General features: G+C 48.6%; 4 protein-coding genes across 11 annotated transcripts in view; all 4 read right to left on the reverse strand.

Annotated features, from left to right (window-relative positions):
* C1H10orf62 (chromosome 1 C10orf62 homolog) overlaps positions 1–69 on the reverse strand; it is a 1,808-nt gene extending 1,739 nt beyond the window's left edge. Inside the window, exon 1 of the mRNA XM_060204900.1 lies at positions 19–69. Within this exon, the coding sequence (XP_060060883.1) occupies positions 19–69 (51 nt within the window). The remainder of the gene's footprint in view (positions 1–18) is intronic.
* The window catches only part of HOGA1 (4-hydroxy-2-oxoglutarate aldolase 1), a 93,007-nt gene extending 85,866 nt beyond the window's left edge, over positions 1–7,141 (reverse strand). For 2 of the 4 annotated variants that reach the window (XM_060192631.1, XM_060192635.1), the window contains exon 1: positions 6,877–7,141. In XM_060192631.1, the coding sequence (XP_060048614.1) occupies positions 6,877–7,087 (211 nt within the window). In that variant the 5' untranslated portion in view covers positions 7,088–7,141. The remainder of the gene's footprint in view (positions 1–6,876) is intronic. The other 2 variants (XM_060192636.1, XM_007532651.3) reach the window with 1 other exon arrangement.
* Positions 7,142–7,777: 636 nt separating this feature from the next.
* ANKRD2 (ankyrin repeat domain 2) lies at positions 7,778–19,192 on the reverse strand. Of its 2 annotated transcripts, none has more exons than XM_007532650.3 (9): positions 19,006–19,192; positions 12,759–12,863; positions 11,675–11,830; positions 11,455–11,562; positions 11,151–11,249; positions 10,671–10,769; positions 9,531–9,629; positions 9,327–9,425; positions 7,778–8,055 (listed from the first exon to the last, which is right to left on the reverse strand). In XM_007532650.3, the coding sequence occupies exons 1-9, from the start codon at positions 19,075–19,077 to the stop codon at positions 7,906–7,908; spliced, it is 987 nt and encodes a 328-aa protein (XP_007532712.1). In that variant the 5' UTR covers positions 19,078–19,192; the 3' UTR covers positions 7,778–7,905. The 2 variants fall into 2 exon arrangements, with proteins under 2 accessions (XP_007532712.1, XP_060048625.1); XM_060192642.1 differs by having other exon boundaries at positions 12,759–12,860; positions 19,006–19,190.
* Positions 19,193–20,474: 1,282 nt separating this feature from the next.
* UBTD1 (ubiquitin domain containing 1) overlaps positions 20,475–25,064 on the reverse strand; it is a 70,870-nt gene continuing 66,280 nt past the window's right edge. For all 4 annotated transcript variants that reach the window (XM_007532649.3, XM_060192670.1, XM_060192672.1 and 1 more), the window contains 2 exons: positions 23,860–24,087; positions 20,475–21,477 (listed from right to left, as the gene is read on the reverse strand). In XM_007532649.3, the coding sequence (XP_007532711.1) occupies positions 21,092–21,477; positions 23,860–24,087 (614 nt within the window). In that variant the 3' untranslated portion in view covers positions 20,475–21,091. The remainder of the gene's footprint in view (positions 21,478–23,859; positions 24,088–25,064) is intronic.

Here is a 25,064-nt window from a genome sequence, read left to right on the forward strand (position 1 = left end):
CCTGGTTCCCTGGGGCACATCGTCTCCCAGGCCTGCTGAAGTCGCTATGTGTTCGTCCATGAGCCTCATTTGGGAATAACAATCCAAAGTTCACCTCTGAGGTTGTTTGTGTGAGTTCAGGGTCACACGGTCCTTCTGCAACAGCCCCACCTTCCAGTCTCCAGTTGTAATTTTTAATTATTTTTTAATTTTTAATATTTATTTATTTATTCCCTTTTGTTGCCCTTGTTTTCTATTGTTGTAGTTATTATTGATGTCGTTGTTGTTGGATAGGACAGAGAGAAATGGAGAGAGGAGGGGAAGACAGAGAGGGGAGAGAGAAAGATAGACACCTGCAGACCTACTTCACCGTCTGTGAAGCGACTCCCCTGCAGGTGGGGAGCCGGGGGCTCAAACCGGGATCCTTACACCAGTCCCTGTGCTTAACCCACTGCGCTACCACCGGACTCCCAATTTTTTATTTATTTTCTTTTTTTTAATGTATTTTTTAATATTTATTTTGTTTATTCCCTTTTGTTGCCCTTGTTGTTTTATTGTTGTAGTTATTATTGTTGTTGTCGTTGTTGGATAGGACAGAGAGAAATGGAGAGAGGAGGGGAAGACAGAGAGGAGGAGAGAAAGATAGACACCTGCAGACCTGCTTCACCGCCTGTGAAGCAACTCCCCTGCAGGTGGGGAGCCGGGGTTCGAACCAGGATCCTTATGCCGGTCCTTGTGCTTTGCGCCACCTGCGCTTAACCCGCTGCGCTACAGCCCGACTCCCAATTTTTAATTTTTTAAGAAAGGGCTCTTTATTCAAGCAAGCAGGGCAGATTCACAATACTAAAATAAATAATAAAAGAAGTAAGTGCTTTCAGGCAATGACTTCCAGAAGAGTCCCTAACTCTTCACTAACTGGACAAAGGCAGGTCCTCTTTGGAGGACTTTGACATGCTACACAGGAGGTCTTGGAATGGCTCTCCTTCAGCACCTAAATGTTAGGCTGCAAGAGCTGACAAGGGATCAGATGAGGGCAAGAGAAGCCCAGAGTGGAAACCTGAAGCTACTTACTCCTCCCTGACAGGTCACTCTGGCTATGTCTTCTGAACAGTGGCAATGTCATATGGCTCCCTGTTCTTTGTGCTGGCACCTTAAAGTTTGAGTTCCTCAGGAGGACTGTACTGAACACGATGGCTCAGTCCTCACTCTAAAATAAGGCATCCAGGGGCCAGGAGGTAGTTTACCCACTAGGAGACACACTTTAGCCTATATGAGGGCTTAGTTTCAAGTCTCAGCACCACATGGGAATACCATGAACAACACCAAGAGAGCTCCAAGGATGATGGAGCAATGTTGTGACATCTCTCCTCTCTCACTCTGTCTTTCCTTCTCTCTACCCCACCTGCATATAATATAAAAATTGAAAATATGAGCAGGGGTTGGGGTGGGGGCTTGGTTGGCAGTGGTATCACATGTATCAGGCCTCAGTGCCACATTAAAATAGAAGGAAAGGGGGGGTTTGAGTGGTGGCACATCCAGTAGAGCATACATGTTACAATCCCCAAGGAACTAGGTTCAAGCCCTCAGTTCCCACCTGTGGGGTGGGGAAGCTTCACAAGTGGTGAAGCAGTGCTGTAGGCTCTCTCTCTTTCTCTATCCATATATCCATATATCCCCCTTCCCTCTCAATTTCTCTCTGTCTTTATCCAGATAAATAAATGAATGAATAAAAAACATTTTTCCTTTATTGGAGGATTCATGTTTTACATTTGGCAGTGAATACAATAGTTTGTACATGCATAACATTTTTAAATTACATAAGATAGAAAAAATGAAAAAAAAAAAACAGATTAGAGAGCTCTAGAGATTTCTCCAAGGTCCCCATAACTAACAGAATAAAAAAATGTGTGTGTGTGTGTGTGTGTGTGTGTGTGTGTGTTAAGGTTTACTTACTTATTTGTTAGCAAGAGAAGGAGGGAGGGAGAGAGAGCCAGAGCAGCAGTCTGGTGCATAAGGCATCAGTGATCAAACTCAAGATCTCATGCCAGCCTGGATTTTACCTGCTGTGATACCTTCTGGGTCACCAGAATAGTTATTTACTAATTAATTAATTTATTTATCTATTTATGAGGAGCTCAAAGTACCACTCTGATAGGGAATCCAAGCTTGAGCTTCCCACATGCAAACCATGCACTCAACCCACAGACTCATCTCCTCTGTCACCAGAACCAACATTCTGATCCAGTTTCTCTGGATACTTGACTCTTTCTAGACAGCCCACTGCTCCCTATACATGTGTGTGCGGTGTAGGGGGGTGTCAATGAGATGAGGCAGTAGCAGTAGTCTATGTGGGGGACGGGCTAGTGGGCACATGTGGCCCAGGGTCTGCCAGGCCCCTGCAGCTTTGCTCCTGGGCACCCCCATGCCCACTACAGGGGCTGGTGGATGAACACAAGGGAGGGAAGGGTTCAGAGCAGGGCTGAGGGGGAAGGAGTTTGGATTTCCTGGGTGGCAGGTAGATACTGGGTGCAAAGTCCACTCTCCGCAGCATTTTGCAGTAGGGTGTCCTAGGACCTGGGAGGTGATTCAGTGAGCTTCTCATTTTGCTTCAAGAGAAGCTCAGCCCCAATGGAATACTACTCAGCTGTGAAAAATGGTGACTTCACCGTTTTCAGCCGATCTTGGATGGACCTTGAAAAAATCATGTTGAGTGAAGTAAGTCAGAAACAGAAGGATGAATATGGGATGATCTCACTCTCAGGCAGAAGTTGAAAAACAAGATCAGAAACGAAAATGCAAGTAGAACCTGAAACGTAATTGGCATATCGCACCAAAGTAAAAGACTCTGGGGTGGGTGGGTGGGTAGAATACAGGTCCATGAAAGATGATAAATGACATAGTGGGGGTTGTATTGTTAAATGGGAAACTGGGGAATGTTATGCATGTACAAACTATTGTATTTACTGTTGAATGTAAAACATTAATTCCCCAATAAAGAAATAAATTTAAAAAAAAAAGAGAGAGAAGCTCAGCCCCAACCCCTAGTTTCCAAGGAACTGAACCCCAGCAGAAATTCAGAGTTTGTGTCACTGCTTGATGTGAGTGCCTTCGCAGTACGCATTGTCCCTTCAGGAAGGGCCCTGTCCTCTCAGCACTGAATGTGAGTAGTCTCTGTCAGGCCAGCAGTCACAAACGGTGCTGTCATTTTAATCTTTGTTTTCATTGGATGAACCATTTCCTTCTTTTGAAATTCGGAAGTAAAAAAAATTATATTTGTTTTCCCTTTTGTTGCCCTTGTTGTTTTTTATTGTTGTAGTTATTATTGTTGTTGTTATTGATGTCATCGTTAGATAGGACAGAGAGAAAATCGAGAGAGGAGGGGAAGACAGAGAGGGGGAGAGAAAGATAAACACCAGTAGACCTGCTTCACCACTTGTGAAGCAACTCCCCTGCAGGTGAGGAGCCGGGGGCTCGAACCAGGATCATTGTACTGGTCCTTGCACTTTGCGCCAAGTGGCCTTAACCCCCTCTGTGCTATCACCTGACTCCCTTGGAAAATTTTAAACTTATTTTTTTTGTATTTTTATATATTTTTTTTGATAGAGACAGAGAGAAGCTGAGAATGTGGGGGGAGAGAGAGAGAGAGAGAGAGAAAGGGAGAGAGAGACCTGCAGCACTGCTTCACTTCTTGTGAAACTTCCTCCTGCAGGTGAGGACTGAGGGCTTAAACTCAGGTCCTTGCACATTGCAACATGTATGGCCCACTAGGTGTGCCACCTTTCAGCCCCTTGGATCAATCTTTTTATGTAAATCACTTTATATATTTATTTATTTATTTATTTTCCCTTTTGTTGCTCTTGTTTTATTGTCGTAGTTATTATTGTTGTTGTTATTGATATTGTTGTTGTTGGATAGGACAGAGAGAAATGGAGAGAGGAAGGAAAGACAGAGAGGGAGAGAGAAAGACACCTGCAAATCTGCTTCACCGCCTGTGAAGCGACTCCCCTGCAGGTGGGGAGCCGAGGGCTCAAATCAGGATCCTTACATAGTTCCTTACGCTTCACGCCATGTGCGCTTAACCTGCTGCGCTACCGCCCTGACTCCCATAAATCACTCTTTAAAAAAAAAGGTTTCTCCACTTGCAGCAGGGCAGCTTCCTGAGGAGTGAAGCAGTGCTACATGTGTGTCTTTGTCTCCTTCTCTGCCTTTTTTATTTTTAAGGATAACTCAGTCTTTTTTTTTTTTCTATTTATTTTACCAGAGCCCTGCTCAGCTCTGGCTTATGGTGGTGCAGAGGATTGAATCTGGGACTTTGGAACCTCAAGCATGAGAGTCTTTTGCATAACCATTCTGTTATGTACTCCTGCCCCCTCTCTACTTCTCTGTCTCCTCGTTCCCACTTGATTTCTCTGTCTCTATCCATAAAATAAATATTTTAAAATGTGTATTCATTGTATTAACAAGGGTGGCAAGGGAGAGCCAAAGCATCACTCTGGCACATGCTATGCCAAGTATCAAACTCAGGACCTCAAGCTTGCTAGTCCAAGGCTGCATCTACTATACCACCTCCTGGGCCATCATGTAAATCATCATAGCTTACAGAATACTTTCACTCGCTTTCTTTTTTCTTTTCTTTCTTTCTTTTTTAATTTAAAATTTTTATTTATTTTCCCTTTTTGTTGCCCTTGTTTTTTTTTTATTGCCGTTGTAGTTATTATTGTTGTTGTTAGGACAGAGAGAAATGGAGAGAGAAGGGGAAGACAGAGGGGGGAGAGAAAGACAGACATCTGCAGACCTGCTTCACAGGCTGTGAGCTGGAGTCTCCAACTGAAATCCTTGCGCTGGTCTGCACCACCTGCACTTAATCCACTGTCTGACTCCTATTTCTCTCAGACTTTTCTCCCAGCCATCTTAGGAGGTGAGCATTATTATTCACCCATGTCAAATAAGGATACTGAGGCTCAGAGAGATTATCTCACAGAGGGGAGTGACAGAGCTGTGATGTGAATCTGAAGTCCATGTTCACTTTTTGTCATACGGTGTTGGAGACTGAACCCAGGGCTGCGCAATGTGAGCATTCATTTTACTCCTGAGCCACCTCAGTCCCCAAAGTCCACGTTCCCCCACCCCCACCTCCACTTGAGACTTCATGCTTAGCACAATTCCATTTTAGGCAGACACTTTTACTTTTAAATAGTGACAAGTAAGGAAACTTATAGAAAGAGAGGGAGAGAGAGTGAGCAGAGCAATACTACAGCACAGTTTCACTGCTCTTGAAGCTTCAACCATGCAGGGGCTATTTTGTAATGGCTGGGAGCTTGACCCCCCCATCACGTCCTTACACATCGTAAAGTATGTGCTTTGTTGAGTGAGCCATTTTCTGGCCCCAAGTTCACACTTTAAAAAAAATATTTATTTATTAAGATCTGCAGGTGTCTGTCTTTCTCTTCCCCCTGTCTTCCCCTCCTCTCTCCATTTCTCTCTGTCCTACCCAACAATGATGACATCAATAACTACAACAATAAAAAAAAAAAATTATTTATTTATTTTGCCTCCAGGGTTATCACTGGGGCTCGGTGCCTGCACTACGAATCCACTGCTCCTGAAGGCTTTTTCTTCCCTTTTGTTGCCATCATTATTATTTTTGTTGTTATTGCTGTCATTGTTGTTGGATAGGACAGAAAGAAATGGAAAGAGGAGGGGAAGACAGAGGGGGGAGAGAAAGATAGACACCTGCAGAACTGCTTCACCACCTGTAAAGCAACCCCCCTGCAGGTGGGGAGCCTTGGGCTCAAACTGGATCCTTACCCCAGTCCTTGTGCTTCGCACCATGTGCACTTAATCCACTGCGCTACTGCCTGCCCCCCTTATTTATTTATTAATGAGAGAGGAGAAGAAAGAACCAGACATCACTCTGGTACCTGTGCTGCTGGGGATTGAACTAAGGACCTCATGCTTGAGAGTCCAGTGCTTTATCCACTGCGCCACCTTCTAGACCACCAAGTTCACACTCTTAACTGCACCGCTGCCCTGCCTCAACCAGAGCTACTCTCTTCCTAAAGCTGCCCACGACCGATGAGTTAGTTAAGTGTTGGCCTGTCTGTCTAACAGCTCAGCAGGCCATGCTTTGGAGTGAAACTCGGCACAGCTGTGCGGTCAGAACCAGGTTCACATCCCAGCTCAGCCAGCTAGTAACTCAGTCATGTGGCTGAGTCTCTCTACCCAGTTACCCATCTGTGAAATGAGGCCTTTGTGGGTCCTACCACAGGGAATGGTCATAAACGCTTGGGGATGTGGGGGCCAGGATGAGTGGAGGCTGCTGTTGCTTTTGCCTGCATTCACGGCTATGGCTGTGTCATACGCTGAGTGTCACAATTATGACTTGACCCCTGACCTCACAAAGAGGAGGCCTCTGTGTGAAGGTGAGTCAGAGGGTACAGAAGAGGCAGTGATTCTGCTAAGGGAGACTGTGCCATAGCAGAGCATACACAAAGTCAGAGCTTTGGGGGTAGATGAGGTAGTGGGTTGTGCTGCTTTATGACTCCCCCCCCTGCCCTATATCTGCACAGTGAGGGTTGCTGTGTGCCCCCCGCCCCCGCCACTGCACAGAGTGCCTGGTTGGCAAAGACCTTCACTTCCATTGTCTACTGTGAGCCTCACCATAGTCAGGACTAAGACGCAACATCAGAGGTTTACTACTAGGGTAGTTGAGGTAGGCGAGCTTCAGTCACATATCACAGGCCAGCAAGGAGCTTCCAGCTCTCTCCTGACCCCACACCAGTGCCCCCTTCCATAATAAAATGACACCCTAGGTATTTAAATATCCCTTCCCTTGAACTCTGGCTGAAGAGACCTACCCCCTGCTCTTAATTCACAGTGTGGACAGCCCCCTCTTACCTCGGAATGGGAAAGTGCCCAGCTTATGGAGATTCTCCTCCAGCTTCCCATAGTCCACCTCGGCAGTGGCTGTGAAGGGGGTGGTCACGGGAGGGTAGATGCCAGCGATATCTATCTTCCTCCCCTCCCCTGAGGCCCAGCCCCTCATTTTCTTGGATAAAGCCTTGCTCAGCTCTGGCCTTACAGAGGCCCAGACTCGGGGGCCTAGCATCTCAGTGGGAGGCCCCAAGCCCAGCTTATCTCTCCCCCAAGTGCAGCTGGGCTTGGACTCCTTCTTACCACCCCCCACCCCCCGTTAATGATCAATGTGCCTGGTTAAAGTTCTGCTGTCCTGTGACTTGTGGGCATGGGGGAAGGCCTGGGCTGGGTGTCCCTGGGGTCAGAGACTAAATCTTGAGGCCCCAGGCCTCCCTTCTCCTGGGGAGCCGCTGGAGAAATGCCAGGGCTCAGTGTCCCTCTAGCTAGGCTAGGAGGACTGTTTCCTGGGAACTCAGCACTAAAGGTTGTTGTTTGGGGGGGGAGGGGGTCCTCCCACAATTCCCAGCCCCGAAGCCAGGAATCTGGTCTGCAGCTTGCCTCTGGCACTTCCGCCAGAACCTATTGGCTGAGCCGGCTCTGCCCTGTGGTAGGCGCGGCATCCTAGCTGAAAAACTGCCTGTGATGCCCGCCCCTTGTCCCTATTCCCCTGCCAGACTCCTCCTGCCACCACGTGACAAGTGACAAGCGTATGCTGGCCACACACTGGAGGGCAGGTCCAGGCAGGGGGCCTGGGGAGAGGGAGGGCTGGCTTAGTTGTATCAAAAGACTCTAAGCACCCTCTTCCCAGAGCTCACCCCCCCCCACCCCTGGTTTTCATTCACTCCTAAACACCTCAGCTACAAATAGAAATAAACATCACAAATAGCAAAAAACAAACCAAACTTGTTTTATTGCAGTGGCATGTGAGTGCTCCCAGCTCATCCCTGGAGGATTGCTGGGGCTCAGCTCTGGGAGTGAGACTCTGGCTAGCCAGCTGGGGGGAGCAGGTGTTTACTGGACTGGCACAGGCTGAGGGGGCTCCTGCCCATTCTCCACATGCCCCTCCAGCCCATTCTGCTCTGACCCCGGCTCAGGGTGCTCCAGAGCTTGTCGGGTGTCCGACTGCCACAGCTGCACCAGGTCTGCAGGGGTCTTCCCTGCCTGGTGGGGGAACACAGTGAGACTTGGTCAGTTTGGGGGTCTATTCCAGGAGGTGCCCTCATGGCCACCTGTGGCTGCTAACCATAGCTGACTGGCAATGTCTGAAGACACTGTTGGTTGTCATAACTGGGATAGTCCCCTCAAAATAATTATCTAACCCAGAATGACAATATAATGTAGAGGCTGAGAAATCCTCAACTATACCCATAGCTTCTGACATCCCCACTAGTCTCTTAACTTTGCTTTTATGTTTTTCACTTATTTTGGATAGAGACAAACTTTGAGAGAGGAAAGTAAGAGAGAGAGAGCATGCATGTGCGAGAGAGCCGCAGCACTGCTTTACCACTAATGACGCTTCCCCTATGCAGGTGGGGACTAGGGCTTGAACACTATAATGTGTGCGCTCAACCAGATGTGTCACCACCTCACCCCTGCCTTATTTTTTATTATTTATTTATTTTTTTTTGTCATTACCAAGGCTTCATTGTTCTGGGACAATATATTTCCCCCCCACAGAGACAGAGGTAGAGAGAGGGTGAGAGAGATCAGCACTAAAGCTTCCTCCAATATGGTGGGGGCCAGGCGCGCGCGCGTGCGCGCACACACACACACACACACACACACACACACACACACACACTTTCTCCCTCTTTTTCACTGCAGCTTCACAAATGCCTATAGATAGACAGACAGACAGATGGACAGACAAAACACAGCACAAAAGCTTCCTCCAGCATTGTGGAGAACTGGCTTGAATCTGGGTCAAGAGTACAGCAAAGCAGGTACACGATCCAGGTAAGTTATTTGCTGCCTCCTCCCCCAACTTTTCTTGAGTCAGAGAGACTATCTCAGTCCTCTCCCCTTTGTGATTGCTCTGGGCCCCAAAGAAGAGCATGGAATAGGGTTATAGGATCCTAAAAGAAGCTAAGAACTGCACCACACACACACACACACACACACACACACACACACACTCCCCAGAAACCGGTGCTGTGTACTAGGAGTGGTGGGTGCCACCAAGTACTCAGACTCCTTCCAGCTCTATCCCTCCATGATTTGGACCTTCCTGGATCTGGACATTAGGACTTTCTTCTGTTTACTTGGGGGTCTTTGGGAATTCCTCTTAATGCATCTCCCTGCTTTCAGCTTTCTCTCTGTCCTGGACACAGACAAACAGAGGACACATGATAGGCTGTGCCCAGGCCTGCATTTCCTGTGGGAGACTAGCATGGGGCCTGAAAGAACCAAGCTCATGGGGGAGTGAATCTTACCAGGTTCTTGGCCATCATGTCAGCCCCATGCAGGAGCAGCAGCTTGATGATCTTGTAGCGATTGAGCCTCACAGCATCGTGCAGGGCACTGTCCCCTTCCTAGATCCAAGGTGACACTCTGAGTGACTCACATGAGCATAGGGAAACCCTCAGGCTGCCTGAACCCCTAAGGCGAGGCTGAGCAGTGTTGGAGCTGGCACTCACTCTGTCCTTGGCATTGGTGTCCAGACCCAGGGACAGAAAATGCTCCACAATTTCCACGTGTCCTGTCCTGACTGCTACGTGCAGAGGGGTACTCAGCAGCTGCGGAATGAGTGGGAAGGAAGGGAGTGCAAGATTTGAGCTGCCTCTGGGGAAGGGTCCTAATTCTAACCTAACCCCTCTCCCCAGTCCTACGCCATGGCCTGAGCTCTGGAGGAGAGGGAAAACTAAATTCCCACCATCCTGTCAAATCTAACTCTAAAGTATTAAAGACACCTCCTCTGGGAAGTCTTCTGTGATTCCCTTCACACCCAGCTGCAAGCAACTATCCATTCATTTACTGAAGAATGCCTATGTGTGTCATGGCAAAAATATATACAACATTAACGGTATACCGAACAAATAATTTATATACATGTTTCCATCTAATGTGTGCAAGAATCCAGTAAGGTGTTCACAGATGAGGAGCACAGGCTCAGAGGTGGTTATTTCTTTTTTTCTTTTTTTTTTTTGAGGTGGTTATTTCTTTAAGGTTATACAAAAGGAATGAAGAAATAAGCGGTCAGGTGGTGGCACACCTGGCTGAGAACACACATCACAGTGCATGAGGACCCACAGGCAGGGGGAAAGCTTCACAAGTGGTGAATGAAGCAGTACTGTAGGTATCTCTCTCCTTCACTCTCCCTCCCCTCTCAATTTCTTTCTGTCTCTATCCAAAATAAATATATTTATAATAAATAAGTAAAAAATATTTCAGGCAGGGGAGATAGATGACACAAAAAGATTTTCATGACTGACATTCCCAAGTCCCAGGTTCAATCCTCTGTACCACCATAAGCCAGAGCTGAGCAGTGCTATGGCTAAAAAATGAATGAATGAATAAATTATTTAATTAAATATTTTTAAAAGGAATGAAGAAATAGAGATGTGGCAGATGAATAAACATAAGAGTGAATAAATGAATCACTGGATGATGGACAGATTGGATGATTACATCCTGTCTTTCATCTGATCCCCAAGGTAATGCATCTCCATCCCCTGCTCTTCCTGCTCCCATCCCTGAGTGGTGGTCCCCTGGTCCCCAGGAATCTACAGCAGATGGCAGGAACCTACTACCCTAAAGCTCATACATGTGAGACTCACCTTATCCCTCACACTGGTGTCCGCTCCTCGACTTTGCAGGAGCTTCACCACCTCTAAGTGGCCCCCACGGCAGGCCCAGTGCATGGCTGTGCAGTCCAGCTAGGAGGGAAGGATGTGCTGAGTTGCAGAGCTTCAGAGAAGGTGTCCAGTGGGAAGTGACCAGTACAGAGGGCAGGGACACATGGGGGGGGGAGAGGTGTGCCTGGGCTTGGTGCATGGACCCAAGCAGAGCAAAAAAAAACAAACAAACAACAACAACAACAAAACCAACCAACCAACAAAACAAAACCCCAAGGGCCCTTCTAGTCCCAGTCAGATTCTGGGAACATCTGGGAGGAGATGAGCCTGCCCGGGGGCACACAGCCCATCAGAGGTAGGAGGCCACCAGCTGTCTTCCAGGTTGACACAAGTTAGCTGAGAGATTTTGCTCATGCTGGACCTGCCTCTCTCCTTCCACTCTAGACCTGTTTTCTGGCTCACCCGATCCTGGAAATCCACAGTGGCCCCACTTTCCAGAAGCTTCTCCAGGATGTCCATATGGCCCTCCAGAGATGCTCGGTGCAGTGCAGTCCGGTGAAACTGTTCTCAGAGAGAGAAAGGGTCAGTCAGTACCCACCTTTCCAATCCCAGAACCCCAGGGCCCCTTGCCCCCTGTGTGCCAGGGGATGGGGGTATCCAGATCTTCTGAGGATCCCCATCCTTAAAGACCCACCCACTGCCTCTTCACGCCTAGGCTCCCAGGGGGTGGGGGGGAGCAACTCTGAAAGGGAGGGAGAGCTGTCACCTGATCACAGGTGTCCACAGGACCCCCATCGGCCAGGAACTTGTCAATGACCTTCATTTTGCCCTCCACTGCAGCTTTCAGGAAGGTCTCATCATCTACAGGGCCAGTCTAGAAGGTGGGAATTCAGGAGTGGAGGGAGGGCCAGTCTGCAAGACCCCATGTTCCCCTCAGCACAAACTAGCCCCCCCCCCATACACAGGGGTCCTCCCAGGACCCTTACGATCTCCTGGGGCTCCGGAGGAGGTTCCTGGGCGGCCAGGGCTTCCCGCTTCTTCTGCTTCCGTTTTTTCCGCAGCTCAATGAGGTTCTGGATCCCACCCACATCTATGATCTCTTGCCGAAGGTCACGAGAGGTCTTCCGGACACGTTCCTGGCTCTGGTCGGGGGGACTCATTTTGATGGGGCACAGAGTTCCCAGGTACACACACACACACACACACACACACACACACTGAAGATTTGGGGATCCTCAGAAGATCTGGATACCCCCATCCCCGGGCACACAGGGGGCAGAATGTTACAGTGCGCAAGGACCCAGGTTTGAGCCCCTGGTTCCCACCTGCAGAGGGAAAGCATCCTAAGTGGTGAAGCAGGACTGTAGGTGTCTCTCTGTCTTTCTCCCTATATCCCCATTCCTCTCAATTTCTGGCTGTCTCTATCCAATAAAAATAAAGATAATAACAAATTTTTTTTAAAAAAATGACAAAAGTGGTCCAGGAGGTGGCGCAGTGGATAAAGCATTGGATTCTCAAGCATGAGGTCCTGAGTTCAATCCCTGGCAGCACATGTACCAGAGTGATGTCTGGTTCTTTGTCTCTCTCTCCTCTATCTTTCTCATGAATAAATTAAAAAATTATTTAAAAAACAAAAAAAAATCAAGGTAACACAGAGCATGAAAGGTCTGAGTAGATAAGCCTCTCCCTCTCTTCCAAAGACAGCACCTGCTATGGCCACATTAGGCCCCTGCCCCTTTAGACACATGTACTCCACAGTGGCCAGGAGGCTGTTTGCTCCTGGCAGCATGGAGAATTGGCACACACGGCTGCCCCCAACACCTTGACACCTCTGCCTTCCTGTGTGGTGGGCTACCCCATGTCTGGGCCTTCTGAAACACGTCCCCGGAAACACTGCTCAAACAGAATGTGACTCAGCAGATCTTGGGCAACTGAGATTCTATAATGCTGATGTGCTGTGGGGGGGAGCAGTTGCTTAGCAACACGTTCACAGACCCCTTGGTAGGAGGGCAAGGCACTAACACCTGGCTTTGTCCCCTGAGCTTGACCTTGAGTGCTCCTCACACTTACCTTCACTTTCTGCAGGGCCAGGCTCTGAGCCCCGTGGTGCTTCTCATCCTCCAGCACCAGTGCATCCATGGACATCTTCTGCCCGGGAGGGGCTTGGAGTTTCTGCTGACCAAGAAGCAGGCTGCTGAGAAGCAGGCCACCCTCCAACAACTCCAGCAACACCCCAAGGACCTCCTCCTGAGTTATCTGAGTCCTTCACTGCACCCCCACCCCTCTGGGCTCTAACCCTAATGCCCGTCGGCTGATGGGTGTGAATTCCCAGCAAAGCAAGACAGAGCGAGTGCTACCTACCTGAGGGGTTTCATGCAATTAATTCTATTCAGAGTACTGAGATGTTTACAAGTGTTCCCGATGTTTACAAGTGTTTCTGACACTAAATATATATACTCCATGGAGTACTACTCTGCTCTAAAAAAGATGATATTGTGCCCACTGGGATAAAAATGGATGAAACTGGAAGTGACTATACTCAATGAAATAAGATTGGATGATTTCATTCATATATAGAGTCTAGAGAATTGAAACACATGAGCTTGCAAAAAAAATAAGAACAAAAAAGAGGAGGAGAAAGAAGAGAAAGGGGAGAGGAAGAGAAAGAAGGAGAAGGAGAAAACAAACTGTCTCTAAGACATTGTAAGAACTATGGTGGTTATGGTAGGGAGGGTAGGGACACAGAACTTTAGTGGTGGGTGCAGTATGGAACTAATTATATCCTGCGTATATAACTATACAATCATAGGACATAAATTTCTAATTAAGGGAGTCGGGCAGTGGCGCAGCAGGTTAAGTCACATGGCGTGAAGCACAAGGACCAGAGTAAGGATCCCGGTTCAAGCCTCTAGCTCCCCATCTTCAGGGGAGTCACTTCACAGGCAGTGAAGCAGGTCTGCAGGTGTCTATCTTTCTCTCCCTCTCTGTCTCCCCTCCTCTTTCGATTTATCTGTCCTATCCAACAACAGCAATGACAACAATACAATAGCAATAATGACAACAAGGGCAACAGAATGAGAAAAATGGTTTCCAGGAGTAGTGGATTCGTAGTGTAGGCACCGAGCCCCAGTGGTAACTCTGGAAGCAAAAAAAAAAAAAAAAAAAAAACTCTAATTAAATCACTAATGACTTTTTTAAAAGGGGTTTCTTTGGATAAAATAATTGTGATATACATTGTTTTATTTTTATCACAGCACTTCTCAGCTCTAGCTTATGGTGGTGTTGGAGATTGAACCTAAGACTTCAGAGCCTCAGGCATGAAAGCCTTTTGTATAACTGTGATGTTATCTCCCCAGCCTGAGACATAATTTTTTTTTCTTTTTTTTTTTTTTTACCAGAGTACTGCTCAGCTCTGGCTTATGGTGGTGCAGGGGATTGAACATGGGACTTTGGAGCCTCAGGCATGAAAATCTCTTTGCATAACCATTATGCTATCTACCCCGAGACATAATTTTTATATGGGTTTACCTAGCAATAAATTCTGGTGACTCTGTGTCAGGAGCTTCCCCCTCCCCTCGGATTTTACTGATCTGTGAACAGAAAGTGTTTCTGTCAGGGATTCTTTTATGTATTTTTATTTTTATTTATTTATTTATTTATCCATTTATTTTGCCTCCAGGGTTATCTCTGGGGCTCAGTGCCTGCACTACAAATCCACTGCTCCTAGAGGCTATTTTTTCCCTTTTGTTGCCCTTGTTATTTATCATTTTTATTGTTATTATTGTTGTCATTCTTGGATAGGACAGAGAGAAATCCAGAGAGGAGGCGAAGACAGAGAGGGGGAGAGAGAGACACCTATACACCTGCTTCATCACTTGTGAAGAGACCCCCCTGTAGGTGGGAAGCCAGGGAGCTCGAACTGGGATCCGTAAGCCGATTCTTGTGCTTTGTGCCATGTGCGCTTAAGCTGCTGTGCTACCGCCCGATCCCCTCTGTCAGGAATTCTAAGGAGGTGGAATCACGGCTCCCAGCTTTCAGCCTGAGGTGTTCACCTTATGCTCATGCAATAGTATGAGTCAAATTCCCCTTTGTGGCTCTGACTTTCCTGGATGACCCTTTATTTAAATAAATGAGTCTTTATGAGGTGCTGGCCCTCAGACTCTGAAGACTTCATGTCCTTTGAACACTTGCCCAGGTTGGTGCATCCTGAGTCAAGATGGCGGCTGGGGAGGGATGGCTGCCCTTTAGAGAACTCAGCTATTGATTACGATTGTCTCTGGGCTCTTCCAGGACCATGTTCAGATCTGACCTCCCAGATCTTCCTTTTGGAGGTCACATTGTCTACTGGCTTCTCCCTCCAGGGTCAGGCTTACAGGGCTGGAGTTCCATCTCTCCCCTGCCTCCCACAGTGTTGGCCTTGCCTCAAGCATAGCATCTTCCAGGGAGGATAAAATAGGGGTGCAGCTACTGCCTGTGGGGCCCCACCTGGGCTCTCATGGGCCACCTAGATAGTGGATTTGGGTCTATCTCTGTATCTGCAGTGTCTATGACTGGTCCTACCTCATGGTGTTCAGCCAATGGCTAGAGAAAAAAGTTAATGAATAAATTAATGATGGTAGGTGGGATCAGCACCTCTGCCCACCCATCAGACCTCTATGATGACCTCAGTGTGGTCCTCTCAATAGAGCTCTAGGCCCTGGGCTTTCTTTCTCTTACCACCCCCAAAAGGTGGTGTCAAGGAGCCAGGAAGTGGGGCATCTGATAAACATATATATTACCATTCTTGAAGACGCCGGTTCAAACCTAGAGCCCCCACCTGCAGGGAGCAGAGTTTTATGGGTGGTGGAGCAGTGCTGCAGACGTCCCTCTGTTTCTATCAAGGAAGGAAGAAGGGAGGGAGGGAAGAAGGAGGGAATGGAAGAAGGAAGGAAGGCTGAAAAGAAAAAGCTGCTGAGTGCAGTGGATTCATCATGCAGGCACAAGCTCTCATCTATTAACTCTAGTGGCAAAAAAAAAATTCAACATAAAGTAGGGGGATGCAGGATGGAGGCTGGGATCTGATGGGAACAGCCAGTGACTCTAATACCCACCCACATCTCACCCAGACTCTACCAATATCCCCTTGCTTCAGCTGTCTTTGTGGCCTAGCATATAGCCATTGCTTGATAAATGTTCATGGGCTGCTAGTTAGTGAAACACAACACAAATGAACCATCCACCTTACTGCACTGATCAGTTGTATGAGAGGTGTCCACAGAGTGCACAGCACAGTGCTGGCACATGGGAAGCCCTTGGGAGGAGGCTGGCTCTATGGGCACAGGGTGTCCTGACAGTCCTGCTGCTATATTTGGTGAAGACTGTTGTGTCCCTCTGTCTAGTGGCATGACTCACCTGCCTGGCAGTACCAATGGAGTATGCCTGCCTTTGAGGGAGTGGAAAGTGGCATTCCTGGTGATCCACAGATGCCCCAGCCAGGACTCAACAGGTGCCATCACAAGCCTAGCCTCCTTCCCTAGTTAGTCCCCATCTTTCTTTCCACTGGAGTCTTCTTCCTTCCCTCTGTTCCACCGGTCTCACCCAGATAGTGAATGGAATTACCTTTGAAGAGAGTTCTCTCCTCCCTCCCTGTCTTCCCCCTTTAGCAAGGCCTTCTTGGGGCTCAGAACTGTCTTCCTGAGGGTTATATGCACTACGTTCTGTCAACTACACTCAATAATCCCACACTGCCCAGTCAGTGTCTCTGCTGTGACTAGTTTGTGTGTGGCCTCCCTGCACCCCTAAACTCTTAGCAGTCCTTCCTCTCTCTTGAAATAGTGCCTTGTACTTCCTCAGTCTGGAACACCCTCCTATTCTGACAGCCACTTGAAGGCCAGGGGGCAAGTGGTGGTGCATCAGGTTAAGGACACACATTGCAGTGCACAAGATCCCAGGTTCAAGCCCCTGGTCCCCACCTCCGAGGGGAGGGGGCTTCATGAGTGGTGAAGTAAGGCTACAGGTATCTCTCTGTCTCTTTCTCTATTTCCCCCTTCCTTTTCAATTTTTTTTTTTTTTTTGCCTCTAGGGTTATTGCGGGGGCTCAGTGCCTGCAACAAGAATCCACTGCTCCTGGAGGCCATTTTTCCCCCTTTTGTTGTTGTAGCCTTGTTGTGGTTATTATTGTTATTGTTGATGTCCTTCATTGTTGGATAGAACAGAAAGAAATGGAGAGAAGGGAAGATAGAGAGGGGGAGAGACAGACACCTGCAGACCTGCTTCACCGCTTGTGAAACGACTCCCTTGCAGGTGGAGAGCCGGGGGCTCGAACCGGGATCCTTACTCCAGTCCTTGCACTTTGCACATGTGCTTAACCTGCTGCGCTTCCACCCAACCCCGCCTTCTCAATTTCTGTCTCTATCCAATAATAGATTAAAAAAAAATTCTTGAAGGCCTGGCCCAGGTGACGTCCCCTCCTGATACAGACAGATGCTAGAGGGCCTGCAGTCACAGGACTCACCCACCCTGTGTCCATTCACCCTTGCTTGAACACCTCTTTAATCATGTCTTCACTCTGCCACATTTTAAAATTTTTAAAAAAATATTTATTTATTCCCTTTTGTTGCCCTTGTATTGTTGTAGTTATTATTGTTATTGATGTTGTCATTGTTGGATAGGACAGAGAGAAATGGAACGAGGGGAAGACAGAGAGAGGGAGAGAAAGATAAACACCTGCAGACCTGCTCCACCACCTGTGAATCCCCTGCAGGTGGGGAGCCGGGGGCTCAAATCAGGACCTTACTCTAGTCCTTACACTTTGCGCCACGTGCGCTTAACCGGCTGTGCTACCTAACCCACCACTCTGTCACATTTCTCTGTGCCTGACATGTTGACTAAAGTGAAAATGGGTATGGGGGTTGGGGAGATAGCATAGTGGCTATGCAAACAACTTTCACATCTGAGGTTTTGAGGAACCAGGTTCAATCCAGGCACCATCACAAGCCAAAGCTGAGCAATCCTGCTTTAAAAATAGTAACTTTAGTGTTGTGGGAGGTGACACAGTGGGCAAAGCATTAGACTCTCAAGCATGGGATCCCGAGTTCAATCCCTGGCAACACATGTATCAGAGTGATGTCTGGTTAACTTTCTCCTCCTATCTTTCTCATAAATAAAATCTATAAAAAAGAATTATATGTGTTTTATAAGCAATTAAAAAATAAATTAACAAATACAACATGGGTCGTGGAAAAGGAGGCAGGGTCTGCCCTCCTATCCTTTAAATTTTTTTTAAAGATTTTATTAATGAGAAAGTTAGGAGAGAAAGAACCAGACATCACTCTGGTACATGTGCTGCCAGGAATTGAACTCAGGATCTCATGCTTGAGAGTCTAATGCTTTATCCAGTAGGCTGCCTCCCACACCACCTCCTATCCTTTTTTATTTGGTCACCAGTTACCAATGGGCTCTATGCCTCCACTTTCAGTGGTCTCTCTCTCTCTAAAGATATAGGATGAGGCATTGAGGAAGAGATCCCACAGCACTGCTCCACCGCTCATGAGGCTTCCCCATGCAGGTGCTCCTATTTGGTGGCCAGGGGCTCGAACCTATGTCCTTAAGTACCAGAAAGTGTGTGCTCAACCAGGTGAGTCATTTGCTTACGCCCTTTCCTTTTACTTTTGTCCTAGAGAAAATGTAAATGCTTATTGCCTCCCTATGCTCTAAATAATTTTCCAGTGCCAGAAAAATCCATGCTTTATGTTGTTCCCATGTCCCTGCTCTGCTCCCAGTCTAGATTTTTTTTTTTTTTTTTTTTTGCTACCAGGATTATTGCTACAGCTCAGTGCCAGCACTATGGCCATTTTCCCCTTTCCTTTTCTTTCTTTTTACTTGATAGGACAGAGAGAAATTGAGAGGGGAGAGATAAGGAGGGAAATAGACCCCTGCACACCTGCTTCACTGCTCATAAAGCATGTTCCCTGAAGGTAGGGAGGGAGGACTTAAACCCGGGTCCATGCACTTGGTAGTGTGTGTACTTAGCCTGGTGCACCACTGCCCAGCCGGCAACTCTTTAGTGACTAAACATAGGTGTGTCTCTTGCCCCAGGCCACAGCCTCACACACCCAGCTGTCCTGCTCAGTGGAGCCTGAGCAGGGTTTTCGGGAGCCCATGTCATTTCGCTCCATCCACTGCCTCTCAGTTCTCAAGACATCAAGATGGAGCTAGCTGAACTCCTGCAGTTACCTGTCCCCCTTCCTACTCGACATATGGCTTCCAGGTTGCCTCTCCCCTGACAGTTTAAGTAGATCTCCTCAGCCCCCTGGGGGACCCACACCACTATTCGTACCTCATTCTCTTCCTGCGCCAGCCGCTGCTCAATGAGTGCTGTGGCCCTCTGCAAGGCCTCGGAGCTGGCCATGGTGCAGTCCTAGCAAGGCTGTGCTGGCCACAGGTTGGCAGGGTCTTTATAGGCCTGGTATCCACCCCCACCCTGCTGGAAGCCTTTGCCATGAGCTCAGCAGCCCAATTCTCCACCTGCCTCTCCCACCTGTCACCTTCACCCCGGCAGCCCTAGGGAGTAGGGGGAAGAATTGCCCCTCCCCATGCCCCTGGCCTATTAGAGCTGCAGGGCACAGTGCCCCAGAGCCAGCCCTCATGAAGGAGACTGACCAGCCTCTGTGCTGAGTGCCTGGACCTTAGCCAGAGAAGCCGGGTTGCACAAAGAACCTACAGACTCTTCCTAGTCCTGAGGGCAGTGCCACCTGCTGGACAGTTGGAAACCATACCCAGCCAGTGGCAGCCAAAGGACCTGGAAGCTGGAAGTAGGGATCCAAGACAGGCCTGTCCCGCAGGTTGCTCATGAGCATTCTCCACTTGCTCTAGGGAAGGGCTGGAGGGAATCAAGGGCCCCTTCACTGGCTGCTACCTTGCCCAGATCCCATGGCAACCCCTAGTGAGGCTGCCGGTTCATTCCTCCCTGGCAAACCTCACACATTTGTGTGCCCATCTCCACCCCAGCTGAGGACATCAACTCCTGACTCTTCCTGCTCATGCTCAGTGAGAAAGAAAAATGTCCCCAACTGAAGAAAAAACAGACCCAGTCTGGCCAGTTCCATACCAGAAACTGGGCAGCAGCCCCAGCTCATCCAACCCAGGATTTACCTGCCAGTGAGCCAGAGAAGCCACCTTGTTGCTGTGCTCCAGTGCTTGCTTGGCCTGCCCAGGGCTAAGCCACCTTCCTCAGACTCTCCTCTGCTTTTCCTCAGGCCTGCACACACACTTACACACCTGCCCTGAAGGAAGCACAGGAAGTAGCTCCTTTTTCTCCTTGGCTCCCTTGCTGGCAAACTAGCACATGCTCATGATCTACATTCACCAGAGATTCTGCTTGAACATCACCAAGGGTGCTGAGCCTCTGGGACTTCTCACACAGCTCGGCCCTGAGGGTGCAGCTCCATGGCAGGAAGCAGAAGCCAGCCTCCTGATGCTGCAGGGGTGAGCCTGCAGGTAACCAGCACCACCTTCTGAGATGCTGCCTTCACTCTCAAAGCAGGTTTGCATCGGTTATCCCACTGAATCCTTGAGCAACTGGCATCACTCCACTTTACAGAGAAGCAGAGTGGGGCCAGGTTTTCCTGTGGACTCGAGATCTCGGGCCTGGAACATCAGCAATTCCAGGCTCACCTACTTACCTACTCATTGCTCTGCCCAGAGGAGCTGGGAGGCCTCAATGGCACCAGCTCCCACACCACATCTGGCTCTGAGGCTCCACCGAGTTGCAGGAGAATCCAAAGTCAAGACCAAGTGAGAGAGAGGGGAGGAGCAAAAGGCTTTATTGATAAATATGCAGATGTCTGTACACAGAGACCTGCTGTGGGGCCATGACCAGGCTGCAGTAATCCCACAGTGTGGGTGACAGCCAGATGGCCCTGAGCAGACCCCTGCCGGCCCACCCGCCTACCTCACCACCCGCCTCATCTGCCAGTTGTGCTGGGGGCAGGAAGAGGCAGAGGTCAGCCTCGGGCTCCCCGCCACAGGGGCTCCCTCCCTGCTGGGGGACTAGCACTGGGCCCAGGACAGACTCAGGGGGTGGCAGTGGGGGATGGAGACAGCAGCTGCTTCGGACCCTGAGCAGAAAACTGGAGTGAGCATAGTCAGAAGCACCAGAGGACAGGTCTGGGCTCCTGCTCGCCTTTTCTCTGTCAAGGTTGGCAAGGCCTGTGTGTGTGGCAGCACTGAGTCCTGGGTGCCAGGTATTGGTGGCCCACGGTGCCCCTGGTAGACAGGGTCCTTTCTCTGCTTGCCCACAGCCACACAGCAGCGAGGCACCCCTGAAGAAAAGAACGGCAATCGAAGGCAGCAGCAGGATGGGAGGCCTAGTGCTCCAGGCAGGAGGCCTGGCAGCCGACTCTTCCCAGGGGTCCCTGGGTCCATCAATCCTGGGGTGGTGGAGGCTGGTTGATGATGACCTGGATGACAAAATCTTTCTGGATCTTGGTTTCCTGGAGCCGCGTGCGGTCTGTGAGCAGCTTCCCAGAGAAGAACCACCGCTGCCAGGATGGCTCAATGCCCTCCTGGGTGTACAGCTGCCTCTTGAGCTGCCCCACTGTGTCAGGCAGGCTGGCGCTGAGCCTCACGTCCTTGCCCGTGGAGAGGCGCACCTTAAGTGGAAACTCTCGGCGCACACTGGGCATGGGCTCGGGAGGCTCCAGGTTTTCTTCCTCTGTGTGCTCCAGCAGCAGGTTCACTGGTGGCGACAGGCAGTAGATGGGTAGCTGGTAGCGATTGCCCAGCTCATCGTAGCATTCACAGAGGGTACCTGTGGGGAAAGGAGGGCAATCAGGGGTGGCTTGTGGGCCCGCTATGAGGACCTCAACTGTGTCTCCCCCAGATTCATGTTAAAGCCCCAGGCCCCAACATCAATGTGTTTGGAGTCAGGGTCCTGCATGGGAACAATTAAGGTTCAACAAAGTCAGATGGGTGGTGCCCATCTAATACAATTAGTGTTCTCATAAGAAGAGACAACACACAAGACAACAAACAACCCCATCCAAAAATGGGGGGAGGACATGGACAGAATACTCACCACAGAAGAGATCCAAAAGGCCGAGAAAGACATGAAAAAATGTTCCAAGTCTCTGATTGTCAGAGAAATGCAAATAAAGACAACAATGAGATACCACTTCACTCCTGTGAGAATGGCATACATCAGAGAAAAGGTAACAGCAGCAAATGCTGGAGAGTGTGTGGGGTCAAAGGAACCCTCCTACACTGCTGGTGGGAATGTAAATTGGTCCAACCTCTGTGGAGAGCAGTCTGGAGAACTCTCAGAAGGCTAGAAATGGACCTACCCTATGACTCTGCAATTCCTCTCCTGGGGATATATCCTAAGGAACCCAACACATCCATCCAAAAATATCTGTGTACACATATGTTCTTAGCAGCAAAATTTGTAATAGCCAAAACCTAGAAGCAACCCAGGTGTCCAACAACAGATGAGTGGCTGAGCAAGTTGTGGTATATATACACAATGGAATACTACTCAGCTGTAAAAAATGGTGACTTCACTGTTTTCAGCCGATCTTGGATGGACCTTGAAAAAATCATGTTAAGTGAAATAAGTCAGAAACTGAAGGATGAATATGGGATGATCTCACTCTCAGGCAGAAGTTGAAAAACAAGATCAGAAAAGAAAACACAAGTAGAACCTGAAATGGAATTGGCGTATCGCACCAAAGTAAAAGACTCTGGGGTGGGTGGGTGGGGAGAATACAGGTCCATGAAGGATGACAGAGGACCTAGTGGGGGTTGTATTGTTATATGGGAAACTGGGGAATGTTATGCATGTACAAACTATTGTATTTACTGTTGAATGTAAAACATTAATTCCCCAATAAAGAAATTAAAAAAAAAAAAAGAGACAACATAGTGCTCTTGTCACGATGTGAGAACACAGCAAGCAGATGGCCTTCTACAAGCCAAGAAGAAAAGTTCTCACCAAAAAGCAAATTAATTGGTGCCTTAATCTTGGGCTTCCCAGCTTCCAGAACTCTGTCATTTTGTTATAGCCTGAGCAGAAAAGTACATCTATCAGGGCCACTCCTCAGTCCCCAAACCCATTCTCCAGACACCTCTCCAGGACAGCTGGGAGGAACTCAGGGCCAGAATAAGGAAGGCCTAGGCTTGCCTTCATCTGGTACTGACCCAGTCAGCCCAGGCAAATCACTTAACTTGTTCTATATGCTCATTCAAAAAGTCTTTTCTGGGGATCAGGCAGTGGTGGACTCAGTTAAGTGCACATAAAACCACATGCAAGGGCCAAAGTTAGTGCCCCTGCTCCCTATCTGAAGGAGGGAAGAAGCTTCATGAAGGGTGAAGTAGGTCTGCAGATCTCTTTTTCTCTCTCTCCTAGCCAATAAAATAGAAAGAAAGAAAAAATGGACACTGAGAGTGGTGAATTCATAGTGTGGACATGGAGGCCCAGTGATATCCCTGGTGGTAATAAAAAAGAAAAACAAAATAACATCTTTTCTGAGCATATGTGTTGGTTGCTGAGGCTACAAAGACAAATGAAATGGTGCAGGCCCTGCCCTTCACAGCTCAGACCCTGGATATTTCATTGCACAATGTATTACATTTAGAAACACATTTATTGTACCTTGATGCCTACTAAATGCTGGGCCTAAACTAAGTAATGTTATATTTGTCCTGTCATTTCCAAACAACCACCCTGTGAACTAACTATCCTCAACTTCACAGCTGTTAAGTCACCAAGGCTTTAAATCTGAGAGACTCTGCTTAAGGGTATGTAGCTGAGAAATGGTGACATGTGTGTATAAAACCAGGCCTGTGACTCCAAAGTCACAACTGTTTCCCTCCATTTTAGCTCCACAGGCTGTTACGAACTTAAATAAGATAATGCAGTAGAAGCTTCTAGTTAAATATTCAGTAAATGGTAAGATAGCAGCCAACAAAAGGTCAGATGTTCAGAAATTCTGGGAACTAGGTACGCCCTGCATGGCTATGAGCATGTTCTTGTCATACTGCTTTAAGGCTCAATAGTGTCTTCTTGTCCCCTTCTTTCTATGTGTTTTCACTCCTGATCCCTGAATGAACTAGCAGCTAGCCCACCTCCCACCCACCACCTGGACTGAAGGCCAAAAAGGGCTGCCCCTGTTTGTCCCTGGTCCAGCCTGCTCACCATGAGGCAGGGTGATGCTGGCGCCATCCAGGATGGCCTGAGCGAGCTCATGGTCATTGGCCTCAGCTGCATAGGCAGCAGCCTTGAGGGCATCCCAGATCTCCTTGCGACCTTCAAAAGCAGGAGCCGTGTCCCAGAACTCATCCCGCTTGCTCCGCAGCTGCCCATCTGTCATGGGGTAGTCACTCTTCCACTTCAGTCGCTCTTTCTTCAGGGGTTCGTTGCGTCCTGGGGAGAACAGAAGGGAGAGCTTTAGCATCTGTGAAGTCACTGAAGGCTGCATCTGCCCTCTCCCCCCAGCCCCTCACCTCCTGGCTGAGCCCTGACCTGCCTGGGGCCCCAGGTCAGAGACTCCTAAGTATTAAGGCTGGGCTCTAGGAGTCTGGACACTGCAGACACCTAACCCAGAGACAGAAAATAATCTTGTCAGCAAGGCAGAAACTGTGTTGCTGCTGCTATTGTTTAAGCTTAAATTTGGGGCTAAAGGGGTAGCTCACTGGGTAGGGCATCTATCTTGTGAAGCATGAGGTCTAGGTTTCAAACCCCTGGTACCACGTGACGTGTTATGATACTGGAGGAAGTTCTAGTGCTGTGGTGTCTCTCCCTCTCTGTGTATCTCTCTTACAGTTTTTTATTATCTTTATTTATTGGATAGAAACAGCCAGAAACTGAGAGGAAGAAAGAGGTAACATAGAGGAAGAGAGAGACCGAGAGATGCCTGCAATACATCTTCACCACTCACAAAGCTTTTCCCCTGCAGGTGAGGGCTGGGGCTCTAACCTAGGTCATGTACATTGTAACACATGTGCTCACCCAGGTGCACCACCACCCAGCCCCTCCCTGTATCTATCTAAATGAAAAAAACCTGGAGCAGTAAAACTATGGAGAGGGAGAGAGTATAGAGTACCACTCAACTCTGGTATACAGGGTGCTGAACAGAACCTGAGACTTCAGACATACAAGTCTTGTGCCCACTGCTGAGCTGAGCTATTTTCCTATACCTACAGAGGATTTTTTAAAAAACTATAACTGTGGGCCAGGAGGTGGCACAGTAGGTTAAGCACACATGGTGCAAAGCACAAGGACCAGTGTAAAGATCCCGATTTGAGCCCCCAGCTCTCCACCTGTAGGGGGTTGCTTCATGGGCAGTGAAGCAGGTCTGCAGATGTCTATCTTTCTCTCTTCTTCTCTGCCTCCACCCCCCC

The sequence above is a fragment of the Erinaceus europaeus genome, chromosome 1, assembly GCF_950295315.1.
Source record: "Erinaceus europaeus chromosome 1, mEriEur2.1, whole genome shotgun sequence".
Classification (NCBI taxonomy): domain Eukaryota; kingdom Metazoa; phylum Chordata; class Mammalia; order Eulipotyphla; family Erinaceidae; genus Erinaceus; species Erinaceus europaeus.

Excerpts from the sequence above, each read along its gene's own strand:
- ANKRD2 (XM_007532650.3), bottom strand. The coding sequence starts at position 19,077 with ATGGCCAGCTCCGAGGCCTTGCAGAGGGCCACAGCACTCATTGAGCAG. Across the intron at positions 11,250-11,454 it reads CTGTGGACACCTGTGATCAG|TTTCACCGGACTGCACTGCA; the intron begins GTGACAGCTCTC and ends CTCTGAGAACAG. Across the intron at positions 9,426-9,530 it reads ACACCAATGCCAAGGACAGA|GAAGGGGACAGTGCCCTGCA; the intron begins GTGAGTGCCAGC and ends CCTTGGATCTAG.